The 24355-nt window shown below is 43.3% G+C and overlaps 1 protein-coding gene across 2 annotated transcripts in view; it reads right to left on the bottom strand.

The window, feature by feature from the left end:
* Positions 1 to 24355, bottom strand: part of TENM4 (teneurin transmembrane protein 4) — a 768234-nt gene that overhangs the window by 188257 nt on the left and 555622 nt on the right. For both annotated transcript variants that reach the window (XM_034759079.1, XM_034759080.1), the window contains 3 exons: positions 23046 to 23263; positions 21432 to 21642; positions 109 to 210 (listed from right to left, as the gene is read on the bottom strand). In XM_034759079.1, coding sequence (XP_034614970.1) covers positions 109 to 210; positions 21432 to 21642; positions 23046 to 23263 — 531 coding nt within the window. The remainder of the gene's footprint in view (positions 1 to 108; positions 211 to 21431; positions 21643 to 23045; positions 23264 to 24355) is intronic.

The following is a 24355-nucleotide window of genomic DNA, read 5'->3' as shown; positions in this document are numbered from 1 at the left end:
TACTTATGAATAACAGAACCATGAGCATACACTTCCAACACGCTCTGAGAATTGTAACCGGAGGAAACAACATGTATAGATGTTACTGAAACAGATACAAATGCCTACCTCTGCCGCAGTCGGGACCCAGAAAACCGAGGAAGCAATGGCAGGTTCCAGAAACACAGTCTCCATTCCCGTAGCAGTTACTGGGACAATTATCCACTGATTCTAGAAGATGAAAAGAGAATTAAGCTACTTTCTTTAGGCAAGAGAAATCCTCTGTCTTCAACAGAGCCCATCAGCAGTCTGATAACTTAAAGTGTGTACACAATAGCACAGATACTATAATACTATAAAAAATATGGACCGGCAAACCCATTAAAACGAGTCAAAACTTCACCCAGAGTCTAAACAATTCCTGGTAACTGGTCTCTATTATTTTTCTATGCACTTCCTATTTATGATTTGAATGGAGACAAGAAATACTAGAAACCTCCTGTCAGAACTTGTTCTCTTGGAAGATCTCCAGACCAATTTTGCAGATTCAAGAACCTTTGAATTTGGACGTATTTATCTGAAAAGAACAGAGTTGATCTGAAACTGGAATTTCCCCTAGACTAAGTGCACTACAAATGCAAATGTGGAAGTTGGAGATGGTAAAGCCCTACCGGATCATCTTGTCAATCTCCCTGCTTCCCATAGTCCGTTTTCTAGTGTGTTGTGTAAGGTGCTATTTAAAGTCCCACACAATGGGACTACCACTATTTCCCTTGGGAGACAATTCCATGCCTGATATGGTTTCAAGTTAACTCCACAAATTCCCCGACTGTGACAAAACATTAGATAATCATCTTCCAAGAACAGTTAATAGGTGAGGAAAATTATGTCTAGTGCTCTCTGTTTTGTTCCAATGCCAGCTCAGAGCATAGTGTTTACAGTTTGTCTTTAATAAAAAGAAGCACATGACTTATTAAACCTTATTTTTCAATGACAAAGGGAATGAAAACCTCTCTTTTCTTAAGTGAAGTTTGCGTAAAGGTAGGGTAGCTTTTTGTGTGTAGCTTGAAAAGATGATAACACATTATGGTTCATCCCAGGCTATTATTTCAGATTTCCTCAAAGTGAAATGCATGTTATATTAAAATTGGATTCGGTTATACAGGTTGAGAATGGTAGAGCACTGGACAATAACTCTGCACTCTCAGGTGCTTAATTCATAGGGCCTTGTGGTAGCAAACCTATTTGTAAACTTCCTGTTCGTCTAATGAGCTGAAACATCTGGAGCACAAGAGTGGCATTAGTTTCTGAACTTCATAGAAAGGAAGCCTATTTCTGATTGGCTCTGCCCTGATTGATAGGGGCTCCTGAAGGCCACAGTAATGGACAAGGTGTAATTTAATCATCCATAGAGTGCAATGGCAGTTTTAAATAATAAAAACTGAGTTTTAGGCATTTGTGGTTTAGGATTCCGCATATAGTTCCAATAAGTCCTGAGCTTTATTGTGCAGGTAAAGAAAGACTTCTTACTTCTCTGACACTGAGGTTCTCATGCTAAGCAGACATCCACTTTATGGTGTACGGAAATAACACCACAGTTTCTAGTTAACACTCTGGGTCTGATTCACCATGCTGTTCATCCAATGCAGTAGTAATGCAGGCACTCTGGACCTTTATCAGTTTTGACACTGCTGCAGCCTTTACCTATTAGCAGATGGATTTATAGATCTATCCTGACCCCAATTAAAATTTCAACTTAGCCTATGAATAGTTGCTTTTCATAACTTTATGATGCTTGTTCATACAGGTGCGATTCCATTGCCATAGCAAAAGATCCTTGTCAGGAATTTTTGTTCTCAGTAAAATTTTCTTAGACAGAAGTTGAATGATTTTCACATATTTTATATACATATAAGGGCCCCATAGAGAGGTCTTAGCTTACCATTATGGGCCCAATTCTGTAAATCTCATTCAGGCTGAGCAGTATTTACACATGCATTTCCCTTGAAGGTAATGGGAAACAGGGATAATCATTTAAGTACTACTCAGCATGATACAAGTCTCAATGTTAATAAAACGCCCACGGAATACAGAAATTTCCCATTCTTTTCAAGTTATGATTTTCAATGACTGAACAGAGAAGTTGCAGAGGCGGAGGTCCTTACAACCGTGAGGGGGCATGGAGTCTTTTGCATGTAAGAAAACAATTAATACAAACAACGAAGAGCACAGTCAGCATCTAAAGCACAATGCACCATTAGGCTTAGAACCCATGACCTTTGCTCCAAAACCACAGGCATCCACCACATTACCCATTAATTAAAGGTCAGTCTCCATTAGTTACAGTAGTATTTTGAGTTTCTATTCTCTCTGTGACTGACACTAATAGGCAGCATGTAGTATTCACGTACAATTGTACAGACCTGGCATTCCACACAGTAGAGGGCAGGGAAACACATACATAACGACCCATGTATTAGATACAACCTTTCCCTCTCATGTACACTCAAAGTGGTAAAATTATTTCCCACTTTCTGATTTCCCAGAATGGTACTCTGCAAGTGTGGCCTTGCCGCAAATTACATCTTGACTTTGTCACTGACCATATTTACTGAAATTCTGCTCCAGTTTTCAAAGGGAAAGGACACGGGCCTTATAATTGCAATCAAAGCCAGACAATAATTCAACACTTAGGAGAAAATTCACAATAGCAAATACTCTATAGAGTACCTCCTCAGTTTTTAATTATGTGTTGACTACCCCATTCCACTAATAAGAAGCTAGGTCCTTAAAATCACTTTGTCACGGTTAAATGCTATCTGAGGTGTTAAATTTTTCTAATGAGTCTGAGAGTGACACTTACTATAATGCCCTCATTTTATGCACATTTGCTTTTCTGCATCATTGTCCTGAAGTAACCCCTTCCAGGGAGACAGAAAGGACTGGAGAAGACTAAAATATTGTTCCCCCAGTGGCTGGTGCCATGTAACTTTTGCTTGACAGCAAAGAATATAAACCTGGCTGGTGTAACACAGGGCAATTAAGGTCCCTACATTCTTCCAAAAGCTCTCTGACAATTGAGACCAACTTCTCGGCAACAAGAAAGATCCATGTTACATGATCATCCTGTTTGCCCAAGTCAGGGTAGGAAAGGAAGCTGCTTCCACGTAGCTCAAAAAATATTTTCAAACAGCGGGTGCTAAATGGACATGCTGTTCCTTCACTATCTCTGGTAGCCACTGAGACCAAACAAGCACTGTGACTGGGGGGCTGAGGAGCAGAAGTCTAAGAGCTGCTTGGCAGTGGGATATTCATTATTCATTTAATTTCTATGCATTCCAGAATGTGGCCCTACTCTGGTTCTCCAAAACTCTCCTCAACTGGGTGCTCTTTTTAATTTGGAGGCAACAACAAAACCACATCTACCAAAAGCTCCTAAGAAAATCCTGCAGTTGCATCACAAGGCTGGATCTGGTTGCAGGGGTTAGAAGTCTACATGAAAAATCTAGTAGCCTAAAGTAAAGTTTTACTAAGTTCAGTCAGTCAGGGATTGTCTTAATGTTTGCAGGAGCCATAGCTCCTGAAGGATTGAACTAGGCATGTCAGCCACCCTCTGCATCTCTTTTGGATTCCAGTGCCAGAGGAGATTGGCTGACCATGTGAGTTGCCAAGTCAGAACAAGATCACAGAGCACCTAAATGCTCCTGCCTAAAGCCAGCCTGCCGACAGCATGAAAACATAAGAAGTGTGTGTCCTGAGCCACTGCACCAGCTGGAATCCCGTTAGTGTGACAATCTTACAGCTTGCACATACACATTGTTCTGTCCATAGCCTGGAAAATGAAAACAAGGTGAAGTGAGAGCGTTTTAAGAAAGTATGCGGAAAACATGGAAATATGAAAAATAAAACAGCTAAGTCATGTACCACTGGTTGAGAACCCACTGCTCTAACTAATTCTATGCAACTGGTGTAGAAGATTGTAGCAATGCTCTCTTTAAAGGGTGTCCAAGTTCAATATGATACTCTGGCCACATTTTTAAAATATATATATATATATTTATTGTTTTTAGTCTGGCTCCCATATTTTCCTCTTGGATTCTGAGTCTTTTTAGTGATTCCCCAAAATTTTACTGACAGCAGCTAGTGAGGACCAAGATTACCAACTGCAGGCTCAGCCAAGCCTGCATAACCCCAACATATGATTTTGCTATAATGGCCAAAGAGATCTTTGAAAACGTTTCCTTGCCTCCTTCCAAAATCAAATGGCAGCAGGAGTGACTTTGAGAAAGCGAGCAGATCCTACCAGGGGCAAAGCAGCAAAACTTAAATGGCTTGCCTTGGAATGGAGACCACAGGAACTTGAAAGTGGAAGCACGCTGAATCATCCTGCCAGCTTCAAAACCTAATTAGCCACTGAAAAACAAGTGATTTCCTGAATCAACATTGTAAACATGCAGATCTCCTCTGAGATGAGGAATAAATGACATAATGAGACTCACTTCCTGTAGTTCCACATTGTCTCATGTTGGGAAAGAACACAAGCAATAGCGTCTCTGAGACATTAGTTACCATCACCCCACAATACACGCTAGTCAAACCCACCTCGCTCAGGGAGAAGGGAAGGATTTGCAAAAGTGTCTCAGATCTATAAAAGCAAGAGGTGGAAAATATCTATTAGATAAGAACACACCTGTTCCAGAGCTACACTGCTCCCCTACTGCACACTTTCAGCATCTTCTATAGTAAAGTGTTAATTGTTTCAAATGATAAGAAGCCAGATCCTCATCTGGGGTACATCGGCATAACTCCATTGGCCACACTGATTTATATCAGCTGAGGATCTGGCCCGGGTTTTTTGATCAGGTCTCATATAAGACTGTCAGTACGAGCAAGCTCACAATTAGGAAGTTACTGGAAATTCAAACTAAATTTTTCATTGTATAACTTCATCCTATTACTCGTCTTTCCAGTGCAGCCTCTCTTTATTAAACGGGAAAATCTAGACGCCATTTTGCTGTCCATAGCAATAATAATACTTTGTTCTATATATGTCTTTCATCCGAGGACCTCAAAGGGCTTTAGTAAAGGTCAGAAGGTTACTATTTCCATTTTACAGATGGGAAAACTGAGGCACAGACCAGTTATACTAATTATACCAACATTAAAAAAGCGTGACAGAGGCAGGAACTGAGCTGATGTTTGCTAGCTCCCAGGCTGGTGGTCTCTTCAGTGGATGACTGCTTCTGACAAAGAGATGTGCAAAGGTCAAATGTATTGTGGTGAGCTCTATAAACATCTATCACTCTGGCCTACAATTACCTATGTGAATTACCTTTATTCGGATGAAATACAATAAATATATTAAAGAGATGGACAAATTGCTAGACTCCAGATAGATTTTTCTTTCAGATAATTACCGTGCTCGTTGGTCAGCAGTATTGCTACTATAACTGTATATCTTGCTTATTTATTTATTCAGCTTAATAACTCGGGTCTATATCTTTGGGCCAGAGGCCAAGGCAGACATCTAGCTGACACCAAATCCTATTAGAGGCTGCAGTAACGCAATTACATGTTAAAGTTAAATATTTTATAGCTATGATAGCCACCAAGCATCATCGCTCCCTAGGCAGTTAGAGGGAATTATCTACTGGCAAAGAAAAACTAGTTATCCAGCAGGCAATGGAAAGTAGTCACTTTCCTAGGAGTTAATAAGTACCAGGGCTGTTTTCTAACTACTGATTAAATTCCACTCAATGCAGATACTCCAGCAATTTCTTTTGGTAACATCCCTAGACTGCGCTTTTGAGCTGGGGCTGTCCAGCATTTGTTATATCTAGTAATAACACTTTGCACTGTTAACACCATAATCTTATCCACAACAAACATGATTTAATGAATCAATCCTGGTGCCAACTCCTGTGAAGTAGATACAGTGAATAATATCAAACTTTTGTACAGCTGGGTAATTAAGGCACAGCAGGTATGCCTACGTGGCAGCTGCCCAGCTGTGGTAGCATAGGCGCCGACTCCGTGGGTACTCCAGCCCGGGAGCACCCACAGAAAAAAATTAGCGGGTGCTTAGCACCCACCGGCAGCCAACCTCCCCTCACTTTCCCCCTCCCCAGCACCTCCCACCCACCGGCTGCCCTGTCAATCAACTGCTCCCCCTCCCTCCCAGTGCCTCCCACCTACTGCGGTGTGCATGAGGTGCTGGGAGGGAGGGGGAAGGAGTAGAGATGGGGCGTTCTTGGGGAGGGAACAGAACGGGGCAGGAAGAGGCGGGGCAGGGGCAGGAAGAAGCGGGGCTGGAACTTGGCGGAAGGATAGAGTGGGGGCGGGAAGAGGCGGGGCAGGAGCGGGAAGAAGCGGGGCTGGAGCTTGGGGGAAAGGGTAGAGTGGGGGCGGGAAGAGGTGGGTGCTTGGGGGAAAGGGTAGAGTGAGGGCAGGGCCTGCGGCTGAGCAGGGGTTGAGCACCCCCAGGGATAGTTAGAAGCCGGCGCCTGTGTGTGGTGGACAGACTTGCGCTAGCGGGGTTCAAACTAGCACAGTAAAGACAGCAGTGTGACACTGGGGTACCTGCAGGGACTTGCGCTGGCCACCTAAGCTTGAACCCAGGCTGTTGGCAGTGGAGAATCCACCACAACACTTGATAAAATGTCCCAATGGTTAATCACCCTCACTGTTAAAAATGTACAACTTACTGCCAGTCTGAATTTATCTTAGTTCAACTTCCAGCCACTGGACTGTCTTTCTCTGCTAGATTGAAGAGTCCAGGAGGGGTCTGAGCTGGGGTGTCTAGCCCAAGCCCCTGCCAGTCCCATAATGTCCGTACTGCTATTTTTAGTATGCTAGTTTGAGCCCTTAAAGTGTGAATGTGTCTACCTGCGTTGAGCATCGCTCCCAGCTGCAGTGTAGACATATCCAGGGAGGTTAAATGACTAGCCTACGGACACACTGCAAGCCAGTACAAGACTAGGAATCCTGATTCCATGTCCTATGCTCTAACTAGTTGTCCACACTGCCTCTCCAGAAGAAGTGGGCTCAAAGACTTGTGCTTGCCTCTAAGGTTTCCAGCAGGCTGAGTGAATTACCATGTCAACCTGCTCACCTTCAAAGAAAAAGGTTCATTTAACCCTTGCTTGTGCTGGCCCTGGATGCTTAAGAAGACTGCCAAACAAAAACCAACCAACCGGGGGCGGAGAGAGCATTTACAGAAAACCAAACCACGGCACAGAACTTGCAGGAAAACCCATCTCGGCTCAGGTTTTAAATCCGCTTTCCCATGTTAAAGTGATTGTTAAGCTTGGCCTGTCTATCCTATTCCTGTTGAACAATCTTGCTACAAACATGAATGCTTTCATTAAACAAACCAACCAACCAACCAGCTGTACGTGATCCCAAGGGTTACCACAGATGGATTTTTACAAGTTAAGTAAATAAACCCAGTTATGCCCAGGCAGGAAGCCATTAGGACTGACTCTCCACAAGCACTGCCCCCACTCTAGTCCTTTAAACCTGAGTAAAGGGAGCAACAAACATGTCCATTCTGATCTGGTTGTGTTTTACCCCTGCTTTGCACCAGTGTGAATGACTGCAGCAGGGAGTCAGACCCGTGGGCCCTTGAACTCTTTTATGCCAGTGATGCCAAGGCATAAGACCCCGCCCCCCACAACACTCTCCGGTGGAGTAACACTGACATAGAGCGTCTCCGCAGCCCTCCTCTCCCACCAGAGGCCCTGGCACAGCGCTGTGCTCTGTGTGTTTGTATGGTCATTTTTATGTTTCAGCAACCCTGTGTTGCTGCCCGGGTCCCTGCCAGCCCCAGCAAACCACCTTCTCTCTGACCTTCCTCTGGCCCAGGGGAATATTCACACCAATATTCTCACTGCAATAATTGCTCTCAGCCACAGTAAGCCTCATCACTGCTTTCCCTGTTTAACAAGTACTATAACAGCCCTTGGGAAGCAAAAGACAGCAAAAGATTCTGACCCTCAGTGAACACAACCCATAATTTCATCTGTCCAGCACATCGGGACCTCTTGGGGGTTCATTTGCTTTCTAAGGAAACAATGCTATTCAATGAAATTCATTCTGGTGGAATTATAAATCGAAAGGACTGTCAACTGCTACAGTAATTCTGATAATGACACTAACACAGGATCATGGAGGAGAGAGGAGATAAAACAGGTTTCAGACACCTGGAAATTTCAAACTTGATACTGTGGGTAAATAAAAGACCCCACAACTAAAGCAAATGCAGACATGCTGGATCCAATATTCTCTTGCTCCTCCTTTTCCTTCCCAATTTGAAGTTTGAAAGGATTGGTTCCTTCCTCTCTGCACCTGCAGAAATTTCAATTCTTCTGCTTCATCTGTATTTTAGAATCCTTTTACTTTTCTAGTTCAAATCATCCACACCTGGCAGCTGGGATTGTGAATGTCTTGACAGCATCATGGAAACCCAGTCATTATTTCTGACTGATCATTCTCAGTTTCCTCTTCTGCAGGACACCTAATTTGATGCTGATACTGCTAATGCCACTTGATGGTTTGCCAGATTTTGATTTTTTTCTGAAGGTTGGGAGGTCTGATTTAATTAAAGATCCATGTATGTAACCCCCCTTTTTACTCTCAAATCCCACTGGAGGTCTAACCTCCACATGCAGGTATCAGGAAGCTACATTAGGAACAGAGGATTGGGAAGACATTCCTTTAAAATGCTTCCCCAGAAAGTCAATGTGAAGTACCATAATCACACCATCCAGTTTCATTTTGATCTCCCCGCACTCCTTCTCTGCTGGAACCAATGAAACACATTTTTAATGGCAGGTACCCCATACTTCCATCAGCCTATTGGCAGCACATTCCTGCTCAATGCAGCAGTGACTCTGCTGTCTGGATTGTTTCAAACACAGAATGATGAAGTACATAAAGTTTGGAGTCTGGGATCAGTTTGGATAAATGTCCAAAAGCTTGGACTGCTTATCCAAACTATCTGGACTGTCTGAGTCCACCGAAGGCCCCGGCACATCATGTGAGATTTCAGCACTTCTGCTTCTAGTCCTGGCTGGAAATACCTTCTAGTTACTTATAGAGCCCTCATCAGCATACCAGCTTAGTGCAAGAGCAACCTTCTTCACAGTATTTCAGCACATCTAGTTCCAAACCAGCTGGAAAAGCTGCACAAACAGCCTTTCGTGACATATTTTTAGAACTTCTGGTTCTATTCTCAGCTGGAATCTGGAAATGGGATGGGGGAAGCCCAATCACTTCAGAAGCTTAAAGAAGGTTTGATCTGAGTCTGGTTTTGGAAAGAGGGGAAGGTTTGGTTTGGGAGAATGCTTCTCTCTCCTGTTCATCACTCTCCTTTTTAAGAGAAATCCTGCCAGCGAGGAATGCTTGATAGATGAAGGCCGCTGTTTGCTTGGAAGCACAATGGGTGGGATTTCAAAAGCACTGAGCATTGGCCTAACTCTGCTTCCATTGAAGTCATTGGTAATTCTGCTCTAATTGAAGTCAATGGTCAAACTCCCATCGGCTTGACCTGGACCAGAGTTAGGGCAGCATTGCAGGCTTTTGGAAAATCTCTCCCTGTGTGCCTCTGCTGTTTAGTGATGTACAACAAACACAATTTCTACTCTGGTACCTTAAGAGACACACGAACACTGAAGAAAGACACAGAAGGAACAGCAAATTACAGTTCTTAAGGAATTGCATGGGACCATTTCAAAATCTCTGATCTATCTCAGACGCTCTTACCTACTCATTTATCACATATGTCATAAGCTAGCTGGAAGGAACTTTCAGCAAATGGAGTTCCTGCGGTGTAATAAAGCCCACTTACTTGAATACAGTTCCCACATTACTTAGGTGAAAGGGAATCTTTAAAGTGCAGTTCCTATGTATAATGAGGGTACCACATTCACCTCTGCAACTAGCATGTAAGACAATGGTGCTCTAGACCAAACTGGGGTCCATGCACACTCCAGGGGGTCTGCGGGTCCTGATGATCAACTGATCCCCAGCATGTAGGAGGCACTGGGAGGGAGGGGGAGGAGCGGGGACGGGCGCGCTCAGGGGATGGGGCGGAATCATGTCCGGGGCCGCTGGCCCTGTTGATCAACTCCTCCCCCTCTCTCCCAGTGCCTCCTGCATGCTGAGGAACAGCTGTTCAGTGGCGTGCAGGAGGCTCTGGAAGGGAGGGGTGGAGTGGGGATAGGGCATGCTTGAGGGAGGGAGCAGAAAGAGGAGGGGAAGAGGCAGGAGTGGAGCAGGGGCGGGAAGACGTGGGGTGTGGGTGAGGCCTTGGAGGAAGGGGTGGAGTGGGGGCAGGGCCTGGGGCTGAGCGAGGGGTTTGGGGGTCTGCGAAAATTTTAAAATCAAAATGGGGGTCCTCGGGTTGCTAAAGTTTGAGACCTGCTGCTCTTTCTAGATCATACCTTGGGAATGTTTCTTTTCCTTCCTTTATTTTGCGAATGGCGTATTTCAAAATCTGAATTATGGTCCAATAAATGACATTCTCATATCCCTGATTTGCCTAAGGGATTGCAAGCATAAATCTACTGAAATTTTTGTGTCCCTTCTCACTCATATAAATTGTTGCAAACTAATATAGGAAACAACAATTATTCAGCCTTAAGGTCTAAACTAGCAAATGGGAAGTTCAGTATGTTACATTTTCTGTGCTTGTAGCTTGGGGCAAGGCTAAAGCTGGCTTTGAGACTCATTTGAAAGGATATTGTGAATGTGTACATATTCTAGGAAAAACACACACACACCCACACGCACTCACGCCCTCCACTGTGGACTGCTTCAGTTAAATAAATGTCATTAAATAAAGCAGTGCTATCATTTTAGGTACATTAAAAATAAATTCGTTTTCACTTTACACAGACTTGGGCCAATACATTATGGATGCAGTACCCAGAATTGCAAACATTTAATGGGTTACATTTTTAAAGCGGGATGGGGGTGGTGGTGTCTGAATTCCTAGTTCTGTTTCTAGCTCTCCAGGTGGCTTGCCGTGTGAACTGGCGCAAATCATTTAACCTTGTACCTCAGTTTACCTATCTATAAAATGGGTTCGACACCACTTACTGTATCTACCGTGCAGAGAGTGCTGTAAGGATTAAAGAAAGGAGTCATGAGTTCACTACGTATGCATTTGTGCATGCAGAAAAGTGGTCATTGTTAAAACATCACCATGGGCCAACGGTTACCACACAGTGTGGGGAATGAGAGGGGCAGGGAGCAGGGTGGTGACCATTTCCCCCTCTACAAAGAACAAGAGAAATCTCTGGTAACTGTTGGGAGAAGTTGACCCTCTGTTGGCTTCTACCCGACGGATGTGCTCAATTACCTGCTCGTGCATCCAAGCACATATTTTATGGGTACCCTTTAAGCACAGACATTTGAAAATTAAGCAATAAGAAGCCCGTTGTTCCAACACAAAGAGGGCTTTCCTTCTGTTTGCCAAAATATACAAGCAACTCTCAGAACCCGTATTTTTGCTCTTTACTGCTAGAGCATAAATGGAATTAAAAGTCAAGCAGCACTGTAATATGACACAGGAATAAAACAAGCTGTGCTTACATTAGCCTGCAGCCTGGGACATAGAGACAGAGCTATATACAAAAATGCAAAAACTAAAACCATATGTCCTGGAGTTTCCTTGATTTGCAAATGTCTCCAGAAGGCTTCAGATAACACTAGAAGCCTTGTCATTAAAGCAGAATTCCACTGTTCTAAGAAACATAACAAAATAAAAAAAGTAACTTTAGAATTAAATAAACCTTTTCTTGACCCTAAAGCTGAGGTAATTACCCCAATCAATAAACCTTTAGTACAAACTCTATCAGATCAAGAGAACTTGTCTGCTGCAAACAGCACATTGACAAGCAGTGGGTGACTGAGGGAGTTCAAGGATACCAGCCCATGTTAGTACAGATGTAGGCAGAGCTCGTTAAAAAAACCAACTCTTTTTTTTCCTTGCAAACTACTAATCAAAAAAAGAGAGAACATTCCTTGTGCATTAACCAACATTTATTTTTCATTCCTGCAGTGTCTTCTGAAATTACAAGGACTATTCTGAAGAGGAATTCATGCCAAAAAAATTGTCCTGAGAGCGGATGCTGAATTAATTATTCCATCTGTGGTTTACTGCTAATCTAGCTTTACACAGAGTGGGACAATCCCAAAAATTACTTTGAAACGTAGCCTTTCCACTCAGAGAATCAAGGAAGAGACACACTGTATGCAGAAACAGAGGCTGTGAAAATTGTTAGTGCCACGTGTCTGACCTTTACAGTTTCTTACTACTTAATTATCTTTGAGATGTGTCACAGATTTCCCCTTTATTTGAGATGCTGTAAGTTTCTGACTCAAAGATCCTGCAAATAACCATTATGCACACCATCAGTTGGGAGCGAGGGTTGTTATGCAAGAATTCTTTTGGACACTTGCAAAGAGGAAAAAAAGGTCATCCTATGTAAGACCTAGATTTGGACTGACTGGTCTGATTTCAGGTTTTTGGAAGCACCTTGGGCCCCAGCTGTTTAAGAAAGCCCCATTTAGCAGACAGAATGGCGCACCGTCGGAACAGGTGTTAGACAAGAGCGCAGCCAGCCTACTTCAATTTGCACGGTATAGCTAGAATGCCGCACATGTCCTATGACAACTCTGGCAGAAATAATAATGAAACAGTGTGGGATCTGCTTTCCGTGTTGTTTGTCTGGCAGTGACACTAGCCAAATGGCAGGATGGGAATTGGCCACTGACTGAAACTGAAAAGGACTTCAAAACCGGGAGAAGTATTAAGTCTGCAGGAAATCACAGGCAACACAGGGGCAACTAGACAGATGGGCTTTGATATTCGGAGACGCTGAGCATCCTCAACTCACTTCAGTGGGAAATCAGAATGCTCAGCAATCACAGAATCATAGAACTGAAAGGGACCTCGAGAGGCCATCTAGTCCAGTTCCCTGCACTCAAGGCAGGACTAAGTATTATCTAGACCATCCCTGAAAGGTGTTTGTCCAACCTGCTCTTAAAAATCCCCAATGATGGAGATTCCACTACCTCCCTAGGCAATTTATTCCAGTGCTTAACCACCCTGACAGTTAGGAAGTTTTTGGAAGCCCTGCAGGACTGGGGCACAAGTGAGGGGATTTAGGGAGTTATGGTGGCTGTGATGCCGTCACAGGAGGTACTCAGATGCTACAGTGAGGAAGGCCATATAATTACCTGGATAGACACATAGGCACTTATTTCCTGAGGATAACATACAAGAACCTCACTGAGGATTTCAACTAAGGAAACGCAAGCCAGTGTGAAAAATACAAGCCCCTCCCCACATTTCCCTCCTGAACAAAACTCCATTTCTAGACCCAAGACAAAGGTTTTTTTAAAGGATCTACATTTTAATTCCACCCCTTCCCCCCAGCTACTTTTGACCCATCCGGGGTAACTGGAAGTGCTATAACGGTGTGGGAAAGTCTTTTCTTGCAAGGCTTCAAGCTGAATTTTGCAGAGATAAGAGATCTGGGTAATTATTGGATAAGCAGCTGATCTGAGACCTGGATTGTGAACCTTTTGAAATTCATCCATTACAGTTTAAAACACAGTAATAATACCTAGATGGATAACAATATTCACAAAGGAACAAGCCTCTTGAGGAGCTAACAGGTTAGGAGGGTTGGTAATGGGACAGAAAGCGTCTATTCCAGAGTTTTTACTCAACCTGGTTTAGAAATGACCAAAAGCGGGTACCATCGGGGCTGCTCAGTGGCCTGTGTAAATGACGGCTGTCAGTCCAATTCTTCACGAATAGTTATTTACCTCACAGAAACCACCACTGTAGTTGGCACCTGTTGTGATGTTTCAAAGACAGCAAGGATCGAATAGGTGCCAAGAGCAAGTTGCCGTCTCAGCTCTAACCGTGGGGTAAATTTTTCAAAAGTGCCTCAGGGTACATCTACACAGCTGGCGGCAATAAGCCTCCCAGGCCAGGCTGACAGGCCAGGGTTAGCCAGGCTCATGCTAGCACTCTAAAAATAGCTGTGAAGGCAGTGCTTGGAAGTTGCGAGTCGGGCCGGAGCTTGAGTTCTGAAGCTGACTCCCCATCCTTAGGCTTCAGAGCCCGAGCTTCAGCCTAGGCTGCAATTTCAAAGTCCAAAGTAACTTATAAAACTAAGGCTTGGTCTATACCACACAGGAAGATCAACATACGGCAGCTTATGTCAACCTATTTATGTCAGCGTACACACTACAGCCTTGCTCCCGCCGATGTAAGTGCCCTACTATGACGACATAACTCCACCTCCATGAGAGGCGTGTGGCTTATGTCGGTGTAGTTAGGGCGAAGCAGTGTCTGTGTAGAACTGTGTTACTGTGTCACAGCTCCAGCACTGATGACTAAATTGGCAAGAAAGCTGGGCTGTCACTGGGGCAGGTGGAGGGCTCCATCTAGAGCCTGGCTGCCCCCGGGCTCCCCACTCCCAGCCAGGTTGCTGCCTGGAGGCTCCCGGCTCCCCTTGGGGAGCCCTGGTACAGCAGGGTGGCTCTCCATGAACCCTGGTACTTCCCGGAGGCTCTCTGCTCCCTGCGGGGAGCCCAGAGGCTGCACCGAGGCTCCCAGGAGCTGCTCAGACTCTGGGCATGGAGCTCACAGCCAGGAGCCTAGCTGCGTCAGGGAGCCGAGAGCCCAGGGGGCAGCTGGGCTCCTGGCGGTGGGGAGCCGAGAGCCTGGGAGGCAGCCAGGCTCCAGGCAGGGAGCTGTATATGGAGCTGATGGCCCAGGGTCTCAGCCCCCACACTGCCCCTCTTTGGTTGGTGGAAGTGCTCCTGGTGAAGACGCGCACCACCGACAGAAGAAGGCTTGTGTGGACATGTACCACCGCAGTAAGTAAATCGACCTAAAATAGGCTGACTTACGTTTCTAGTGAGGACATGCCCTAAATCCTATTTTCAAAAGAGATTTAGGCACCTAGAAGCCTAAGTGCCATTGACTTTCAATTAGATTTAGGCTTAAGTGCCTAAGTCACTTTTGAAAATGGGACTTAGACGCTTCTGAAAATGTTTCTGGTAATTGCTTTAGTTTAAGAAATAGTGGTGGAGTAGCAGAGACACTTGCAATACTGCTGCCTATTATGAACCTGTTTGAGTTTGTTGTAAGATTTCAGTGTGCACAGCTGTCAATCTTTCATGACCACTGAATTCACATGAAAAATCCTAAACAAATGGATGACTCTGGGTTTGTGCAAAGAGTAACAGGATGCCATGTGGGTGGAAGTAACAAAGGTGTTGAGGGGTAACCCAGGATGCAGAGTCTGTGATTTCACAGAAGGGGATTGATCACAGGGCAGCAAGAGAACAAAAAAGAGGTGGTTTTTTTTGGTCTTTTAACTGAACAGAGCTCCTAACTATAATCTGACAGGGCTTTAAAACTCTGTGAGGAACCTGTGTGGGAGGTATCTGAACCAAACAGGAGGAATCCGAAGTACCAGGAAGAAGGCACTGAAGGCTTGAGGCTAATCAAAAAAGGCCATCCAATGGAGTAGCTGTCAGCAAGGGCATGCAAGGGGAATCACAGAGCTAAAGGCAAAACCTATTTGCAGACCATGCGAAGTACCACTAATAGTTTAGCAAAAGTAAAGTTGTGACTTTCCTCACCCGTCATTTTTCTTTAATTTCAATTGTTTTTCTGTACAGGTTGAGCAGCCGGAAATGTCTCTGAGCCTAGGAAGTGAAGGATTCTTAGCTATGTGCCCAGAGAATGGCCCCAGGAGGCAGAAATGCTCAGAAGTCTTGCTGTGACTCAGGAAAAGTGACACTTATTTTTGACCATGCAAATAAAAGGGAAATAGCTTTTCTGAATAGCTGGGCCCACCCAGGCAATGTGAGGTGGATGAAACCAGTCAATGTCTTTAGACTCAAGGGCCCTTAACTTTAAGCATGCACTAAAGTGCTTTGCTGGAGGAGAGCCTCGGGGCCAAACTCTGAAAGAATGGATCAGATGGTGTAAGCTAGATCCTCATCTACCGAGGCTCCCTTAGACCTACTTACACCCACTCTCTCGATGTGTAAGGAAGTCTAAGTTAGTGTAACTCAGAATTTGAGGAGCGGGAAGAAGGGGTGAGTTAAAGCAGATGTCATCCTATTTTAGCTTGTACCTTCTTTTGGCTCCTCCGCATGTACATTTAGACTCTCTCAGACACCAACAGAGAGGGTGTGAGAATCTCTAATGGATTCCGAGTTTCTGTAAGAGGCTAAGTCGGTGGAACATAGGCACTGACTGTACTGAAACAAGTGTGAGTTACAGAAACTCCCACTAGACTTTCTTGGGAGCAACCTAAATACCGAAATCTGTGCAGAGAAATTTTCAGACAGGGTTAAGTCAGAACTCTTCATATCATTTCTTGCGCCACCTCCTGCACCCAGGACAAGTCATGCACCCTCTCTCTCCTAGTCTACACTCTACTATTGTGACGTATGCCTATGTCGATCTCCTGGCTGACAATGTCTCTACACCTTCTTGCATTTGAACTCTTGTCCCAGGGAATGTACTGGGCTTGGTTATATTTTAGGCTCCTGCAGGAAGGAGCCTGCCTTTTGATATGTACTGTAAAGTGCTGGGCACACTTACTGGGCTCTATAAATACAACCTCTAGGTCTCTTTGTACTTTGATGGAGAAAAGCACTCACTGGCAGTTTTCTTTATGGGCAGCGGAGGGGGCAGGAGGAATGACAGTACTTTTCTTAATCTTAAATCATGCCTCTTGCCGAAGCTAAAAGCTAGCTAAAACCTCACATCCCATAATGGGCGTTCTACATGCACTTCCTTTTGCTTGCTGGGGTATGAAGTTGCACCGGTAAACAGACAACCTCTCCTCCCACATGCTTTCTCTCTCTCTCCCTCTCTAGCGCATAGCTGGATGCTTTCTTCCTTTTGATTTTTCCATGGCCCTACATAGCCCATCCTGCTACAGCTCAGTGGGAACAGCTGCTGACAGGCTCCCTCTCTGACTTCACAGAGGCTGCTTTCAGGCTCTCAGATGTTTCTTGCCTCCACTGAACAGATTTTTGGCCAACATCTCTGTCTCAGATGTGCTGACTCCAGTTCTCCCTTAGCCTCCTATTTTATTCCACTTATAGCAGATTGCTCTGACTAAATCACTGCTGTCAGGCAGAGGTGAATCCACAAGGCACTTTTCAGAGAAGTGTTTCTATTAAAAATTTCAGAACGTGCTGCCAATGTCATTTACAAGAAGGTTAATTCATTATTGAGAGACACTGATTCTCCATTCCTTTATGATGTTTTGCGCTGTAATTTAGGGGAACGAAATGAAAAAAGGTTATTAAAAGCTGAAAACTATGCCACAATAATCTTTTTCCCCCTCCCCCGAATTGCAATTATTTAGCATCAGCATGAGTTTTGATGGGAATTATAATGCCGCATTCTCCCACGGTTTACATGTGATGCCAGGGTGCATATATAGGAAAAGATGTTGACAAAGTCCAATCCTTTTGGCTGTGATGTTTCTATGGTAGGCAAATCTACCTCCTTATAGGAAATGGGCTAAGATGAAAGTGCTATCAAAGCAAATGACAATACTACTGAGTGAGTGGATTTCCTTCTAGCTTTGCAGGATTCCAAAACTCTAACTAGGCATGTGCCATCGAGCTGGGAAGGCAGATTGCTTGCATTTTGCTCCTGTTTTCACATGAATAATGGAGAGTATGATCAGTCCAGACAGGTAGTGTACCATAATTACAGTCAGTGTTGCAATATAGAGAAACTGACCTATGCTGACTGATTTTACTGAAGGTTTGGGCAGTTACAAAGCAGAAGGTAAACTTAGCGGAATCCGTCCAAAATGTTTGATTCTGGAACATGTAACATACTCAAACAGGACTCCCACTGACGTTAGGGGAGTTTTTTCCAAGAAAAGGCTGCAGGATTTGGCCGTCTGCGGTTGTTATTAACTGTTACTCATTATTGTGAACAATTAGTAGGTATATAGCACTTTTCATCTTCAATCAATTCATTCTCACAGCACCTCTGTGGGCCAGATAGATAGTATTATCTCCATTTTACAGAGCAGGAAACTGAAGCACAGAGAGATTAAACAACATACACAAGCCTGAAGGGAGTCAGTGTCAGCACCTGGATAAAAATAGAGAGTCATGGCTCCCAATCCTGTGCTCAGACTGCTAGATCCTGCCTCTTTCTTGATAATGCTTATACATTTGAAATGTTTCTTCCCTGTATTTATTATTTCTTTGGATTTCTTCAATAAGCAAACAGAGAGTTTTGCATGTGCCACTCTCACAAAAATAAAATCAAACGACAGCCATCAGAGTTCAACACCACCCAAACACAAACCTCCCCTCCCTGCACATAAATGTAACCTGCTCATCACATATGACTTGATATATTTATATGGCACTGGAATTTTACACCCAGGTTCATAAACCTGGAATGTCAGGTTGCTGCATCCTCTTTACTATGGTGTCAACAGAAATTGCAACATAAGGTGCTACAGTATTTATGGACTTAAAGGGTAGCAATCGTGTCTTGTCAGAGCTCATGAACACACTGAAAAGGGTCTGAGATTCTCCTATACATAGTGTCCTATTTAATGATTTCACAGGAAACCTCCAGCAGATATTTTTAAAGGCTGCTGTTGAAAACGACCATATAAGCAAGGCGCTGACCGCTTCTGGCCATTAAAGTTCTCTTTTTGTAAGGCGTTAGCTTAGCTGTGGTGTCCTGGTCAAATTCCTGTCAGGCAGTCACATTGTGCTTATCTAAAATTCAGACTCTAAACTCATCTGACACAGTGGTTTTCACATCCTGTGTCAAAGTGGGTCATTTGTGTCCTTTCTATGTACTGTGGCTTTGCATTATTATATGGCAACTGGTGGGTGAAATGATTCCTCAGACAGCGCAAAATCCTGCCTGCACCATCTTAGTAGGGCTGGTCTACATGGTGCATTGGTCTGCACCAGGGGGTGTAAATTCTAGTGTGCATGAGTGTGTCACACACTAACTGGCCCATATGGACCCTGCTGGCGCATACTGAAAATGTGCGTTAATTTAGTCCCATTTCAAACAGTACTATGTAACCTGCACTAAGGAACTTTTAGCGCATGCCAGCAGGGTCCACACAGGTCAGTTAGTGCAGAACGCACTAGTGCACCCTAGAATTTACACCCTTCTGGTGCAGACTAGTGCACCCATGTAGACAAGCTAGCCATGATGGATGGGGGAAGCGGGGCAGAGCTGGAAGTGCAAAGCCTTGAGCCTTCCTGCCAGCAATGGGCAGAATAATTCAAGGTGGATGGGGGAATGTAGTGGGTGGCACCTTACAGGTGGTCTAAAACAAGATCACAGCCTGCGCCACATGTTATGTGGCTAACCACGGTGCGCGCTAGGGTGAGCTTAACCACAGAGGACCAGGCCATCCTGAAGCTGCAGAGCACTTAAAGGCGCCTTACCCAGTCCTGACGGGTGTATTAGCACAGTATCTTGCCCTTACACCGTGTGAGTGTATTGATGCAGGGAGAAGAGCCTGAATCCAGCTTGTACTTTGCAATCAGTTTGAAAAGTACAGTGATTATGCTTTAGAATTCTCTTCCATTGCGAGAGCTATTACTGGTTGAGTGGCATATGCCATCTGCAGGGGAATCTCTCTCAAACTGGTAGAATCCTTCAGAACAGAAGAAACGTTTTTAAATGGAACCCACTATATGAAAAGCATTTGGGGATCCTTTTGGATGAGAGGTGTCAGATAAAGGTAAAATTTGTTTCAATTACAATAATTTGCTAAAGTAAACTAAGCAAACTAATAAAACCACATTGCAGAATAAGTCTTCCATTTAATAAGTTAAAGAGCAATTATTTCTGGTGTTGCTTAATTGTGAACAGCCTTGAATACATTGAATTCTGACAGCGAAGGCCTGCTTATGTTCTAAGTTTTCATTGTAACACAATATTACAGTAGCGGTTTACTAAATAAACTTGAGAAGTAAAACTACATATTGGACCTTAATGATTTTGCTTTAATTAACCTGCCAAGACAAATTGCAACCCATAGCTCTCAGGTAGCTACTGCAGACAGCTGAGACTCAATGGGGAGAGGAATTAATGGCAACACTGGAATGAGCCTGCTTTATGCAGTAAAGAAAAAAGATCCATTAAACAATCATTGTGGGTAGAAGAAAGCTAAGTGCTGGTTTTATTTGAATTACAACAAAATGGATATGGGGGTATGAACCTGCTCAGTAGGTCAGTCAAATATAAAATTAAACATGACGGAGTCAGATATAGGTTCTGGTAAAGGACTGATTGTAAACAGAGGGATATAGACCTGGGACAGGTCATATAGAGTGATATTTATATGCTGGAAGAAGAATCCCAGGGTGCTGTGAGAAGAGGTGGTGGTTACTCAGTGCCTGGTGCTAACTGATTGCTTTACTGATAGAGAGCCTGGGTGAGATTTGGACACCCAATTCCCATCCATTTGAAAATTTCAGCCTCTTTCTTTTAGATGAGGCATAAAACAGATTCATACAATGGGCTATCCCTCCTCCCATAGTGCTTTCTGTGAGAGATTATTAACTTTATTAATTATTAGTAACTTTGGTGTCCTACTCCAACTCCAATTTGAGTAATTATGTGATGCCAGCAGTTTCAATCAGATACGGTATTCCTCACTTCCCGTCCCAAACTGCTGCTTGATGCTGCTATGTGCTGTTGAACAGCTGCCCAATTCCACGCCAGAAAAAATATATAGGCCCAACAGAAACAGAATCAAAATTCCCAAATAGAAGGATCAGGGAGGAGGGGCCACCTTTGTAATCAATAACTCTGGTCTCATCTGCGGTGGCAGGGAGCTTGTCTAGAACATAACTGTATTAAAGCCCTATTTAAAAATTATGCCCCGTCCATGCCATCATAGATATGTTAATCCTTACAGTATTTACCATTAATGTTGTGTGCAGTTTTGTTCCCCAGGGAACAATCATTGCCCAAATATCCTCACTTATGCTGAATAGTACTTTAGTCTCTAAGTAGTCTCATTAAAATCAATGAGATGGGCCAGGACTAAGATGGTACTGAAGCTATGTCTACACTACTGCGGTAAGTCAACCTACGCTATGCAACTCCAGTTACGTGAATAACATAGCTGGAGTTGACGTGCCTTAGGTCGAGTTACCACAGGGTCTATACCTTACCTTCTCGTTGGGGGTAGAGAACAGGTGTCGACTGGAGAGCAATCTGCAGTCGATTTGATGTCTTTACTAGACCCGCTAAATCGACCATGGATGGATCGATTTCAGAGCGTCGATCCTGGCTGCAGTGTAGACCTGCCTTCAGTGTGAGTAAGGGTATGAGAAACTAGCCTTAAGGTACATAGATTAGATAAAATAACATGGTAAATCCTTACCGATGGTAGTAGTAAGAAAAGAAACCACCTCGGACTCTTTCCCATCATTGTAGAAGGCCAGATGCCATATTCCTGTATCCAAATACTGGATAAACCCTGTCTCATGGCTGGACATTGGCACAAAGCCTCTAGGTTGCCGCTGAGGTCCTTCCAGACTCCTCACCTCCTGGGTAAGTAGCCGTCTCCCATCAAGGAGCTCAACAAAGTCAAACTGAAACACAAAGGAAAGATGTTCATTGTATACTTCAGGATGCCAGAAAATGATCATGCTTCCTGGTCCAGATCTATCTCAGGATGGGCAGAAGAGCTTTGCATTAAACATAAGACACCCACACTTATGGAACATCATACATGATATTTCCTCTGGTAAGTCATGACATGTTCTGATTCAACCTATAAGGAGATGACTGGAATTGTGTCTGTTCCCAGTAGTTTGCCAGATCTCCTTATCTATCTGTTGATCTGCTTCTCTCTGGTCTCCTCTCTCCACCCATTCCTCTCCTCTTGTTTCTCTCACAGCTCCTCACATACCTGTGGGAGCTCTTCTAATGCTTCCAACACACTATAGACACATGTTTTTTAATTCATAAAACCTTAAAACCAATAAAAAAATGTAAAAGAAAAAAAATGAGATTCCCACCTCAAGTACAAGACCATTTCTTGCACATGTAAAGCTAAATTCTGATGTTGTTGAATCAGCCATCGTTTTCAACTTGACCCATACTGTATAAATGCAATTTTTTAAAAATACTTTATATGATATTAACTTTAATTTCTTAAAATATATATGCAATGAAGTCTAAATGCATCTAATACGGTAACAATAATTTTTAATCACCTGACTTTTGTGAGTATAGAACCTTAACCATAAAGTTAGTTTTTTGCATTTTTTTTCCTCGCTTCATTCTTTATATAGATGTTGGGTAAAATCCTGGCCCTATTGAAGTCAATGGGAGATTTTCCACTGACTTCAGTGGGGCCAAGATTTCACTCCTTATTTCTTAGCCATGTTCTTAGCAAAACAAGCATTCTAAGTTTGTCAAATCCAAACAATGTAGGTTATCTACAACTTGTATTAACAACTAAAATAAAAAGACTCACCATTTTTTTACGACTCACAGAAAATAATCTTCAAACTATACCTCCCAAAATCTCTTTTAGGATAGGAAATTTCAGCATAAAAAGTAAGTTTCATGGGCAAATCAGAAGCACCTGATAATAAGCGCTAATAATGAAAGTGGGCTTCATGCCTATAAACACACACCATGCATGATTTGGGTGTATACAAATACTTTGGGACACATGCAATCAGGCACTTGTGCAAATAAAATTGTATATTTGGTGTAGAACATTATCTGTCTACGGCTCCAACCCAGGAAATCATCCTTATTCAGGATCTGAATTGGTGCTTCATGTTGGTGAATGCATATTTTGCAGTTGTCACGTTGGCATCTATTTTTGAATATTTGAATCTCAATATCTTCCATGAACCCAGAGAATTCTTGAGATAGGTAACTGAAATAAAAAGTGGGGCCAGCTACCTTTTCAAGGTACAAGCTACAAGCACATCAATTCTAAGGTAAGTGTTGGTTCGTTGAAATGTGCTCCTGTTACCTGGGTATGTGAAGGAGGAAGGCCTTTCCTGCCATAAATCCCAACCAGAGCAGCCTTTCCTAAAGACACATTGAATTTCAGATGCACTGGATGGTCAATGAACACCTGAGATCTCCAAAAGATACCAGGAGGAATCTTCTGTGTGGCTCGTCGTCCAACATCAATTTCTCCAGAGTCTATAAAAGTGTCCTCTGGAAAGAAACTACTGGGCTTTCCTGCTGAGACATAGAAAGAAAAAAAAAAACCTTGGATTAGCCTAGCGTCCTGTAAGTAATCTGATCAAACTGGTATCTCTGACATTGATCTACCAATGTGCTGACTTCTTCAGAATACATTATGCATCAATTATGACTATGAAAGAAAAATGGATAGGATTACTCCTGGCTATACTCCATCTTTCTATTGAAAACATGTATCTTGGAAGAGCAATATGGATTCCCAAATGGCCCTCTGCTTAAATCATAACAACAGAGCTTGTTAAATTACATTTTAATGTTAAAAATAAATCATCTTACATCACATCACATCATTAATTTATGTTATTTATGGAGAAAGTAATGATTATATTATCAAAAAATGTAGTGATTGTGAGTTTCCCAGGCACCATGGAGTTGGATGAGTATGTCAAGAACATCTGTTTAAGTGATGGTGAATTATGCAGGGGGAAGCTAATGGTAAAATTCACTGCTAAATTAATGGTTGGCAATTGTGGGAACACTTGGGATGGCATCCCCATTACAAAATGCCTAAATGAAGGAGGGACCTATAGCAAAGATAGGGGACATAATATGCTGCACTTCTATAGTGTCTCCCATTTAAGAACTCAAAGGTGTTTTTATTAGATTTCAAAATAACTCTGTGGAGTGGGTTATGATTATTATCCCTGTTTTACAGATGGAAAAACTGAGACACAAAGATTAAGGCATCAGTTTCTGAAAGAGTCTACTGAGTTTGGGTGCTCACCTTGAAACACTTTGGGCTGATATGTAGAGGTGCCGAGCACCTACACTTCCAAATGAAGTCAACAAGGTGCTCGGCCCCTCTGGATATCAGGCCCTGGGCATCTCAAGTTGGGCATCCATACACTAAAGCTCTCAGAATTATGGGCACTTTGGAAAATGGGGACCCAAGGGAAGCACAGGTAATTAGGGTCAGAGAGGGAAATAAAACCCCAGACTGCTGACTCCCAGGCCTTTGCTTTAATCATTGGCTCATGATGCCTCACCTGAAATTACAGCAAAACAGGAAAAGAGATGAAGATGAAAAATGTCATTGCTTAGGAGGCTGCCTTTATTTTATAATTAAACACA

This window comes from Trachemys scripta, chromosome 1 (genome assembly GCF_013100865.1).
Source record: "Trachemys scripta elegans isolate TJP31775 chromosome 1, CAS_Tse_1.0, whole genome shotgun sequence".
Classification (NCBI taxonomy): Eukaryota; Metazoa; Chordata; order Testudines; family Emydidae; genus Trachemys; species Trachemys scripta.
This window is presented reverse-complemented; position numbering and strand designations above follow the sequence as displayed.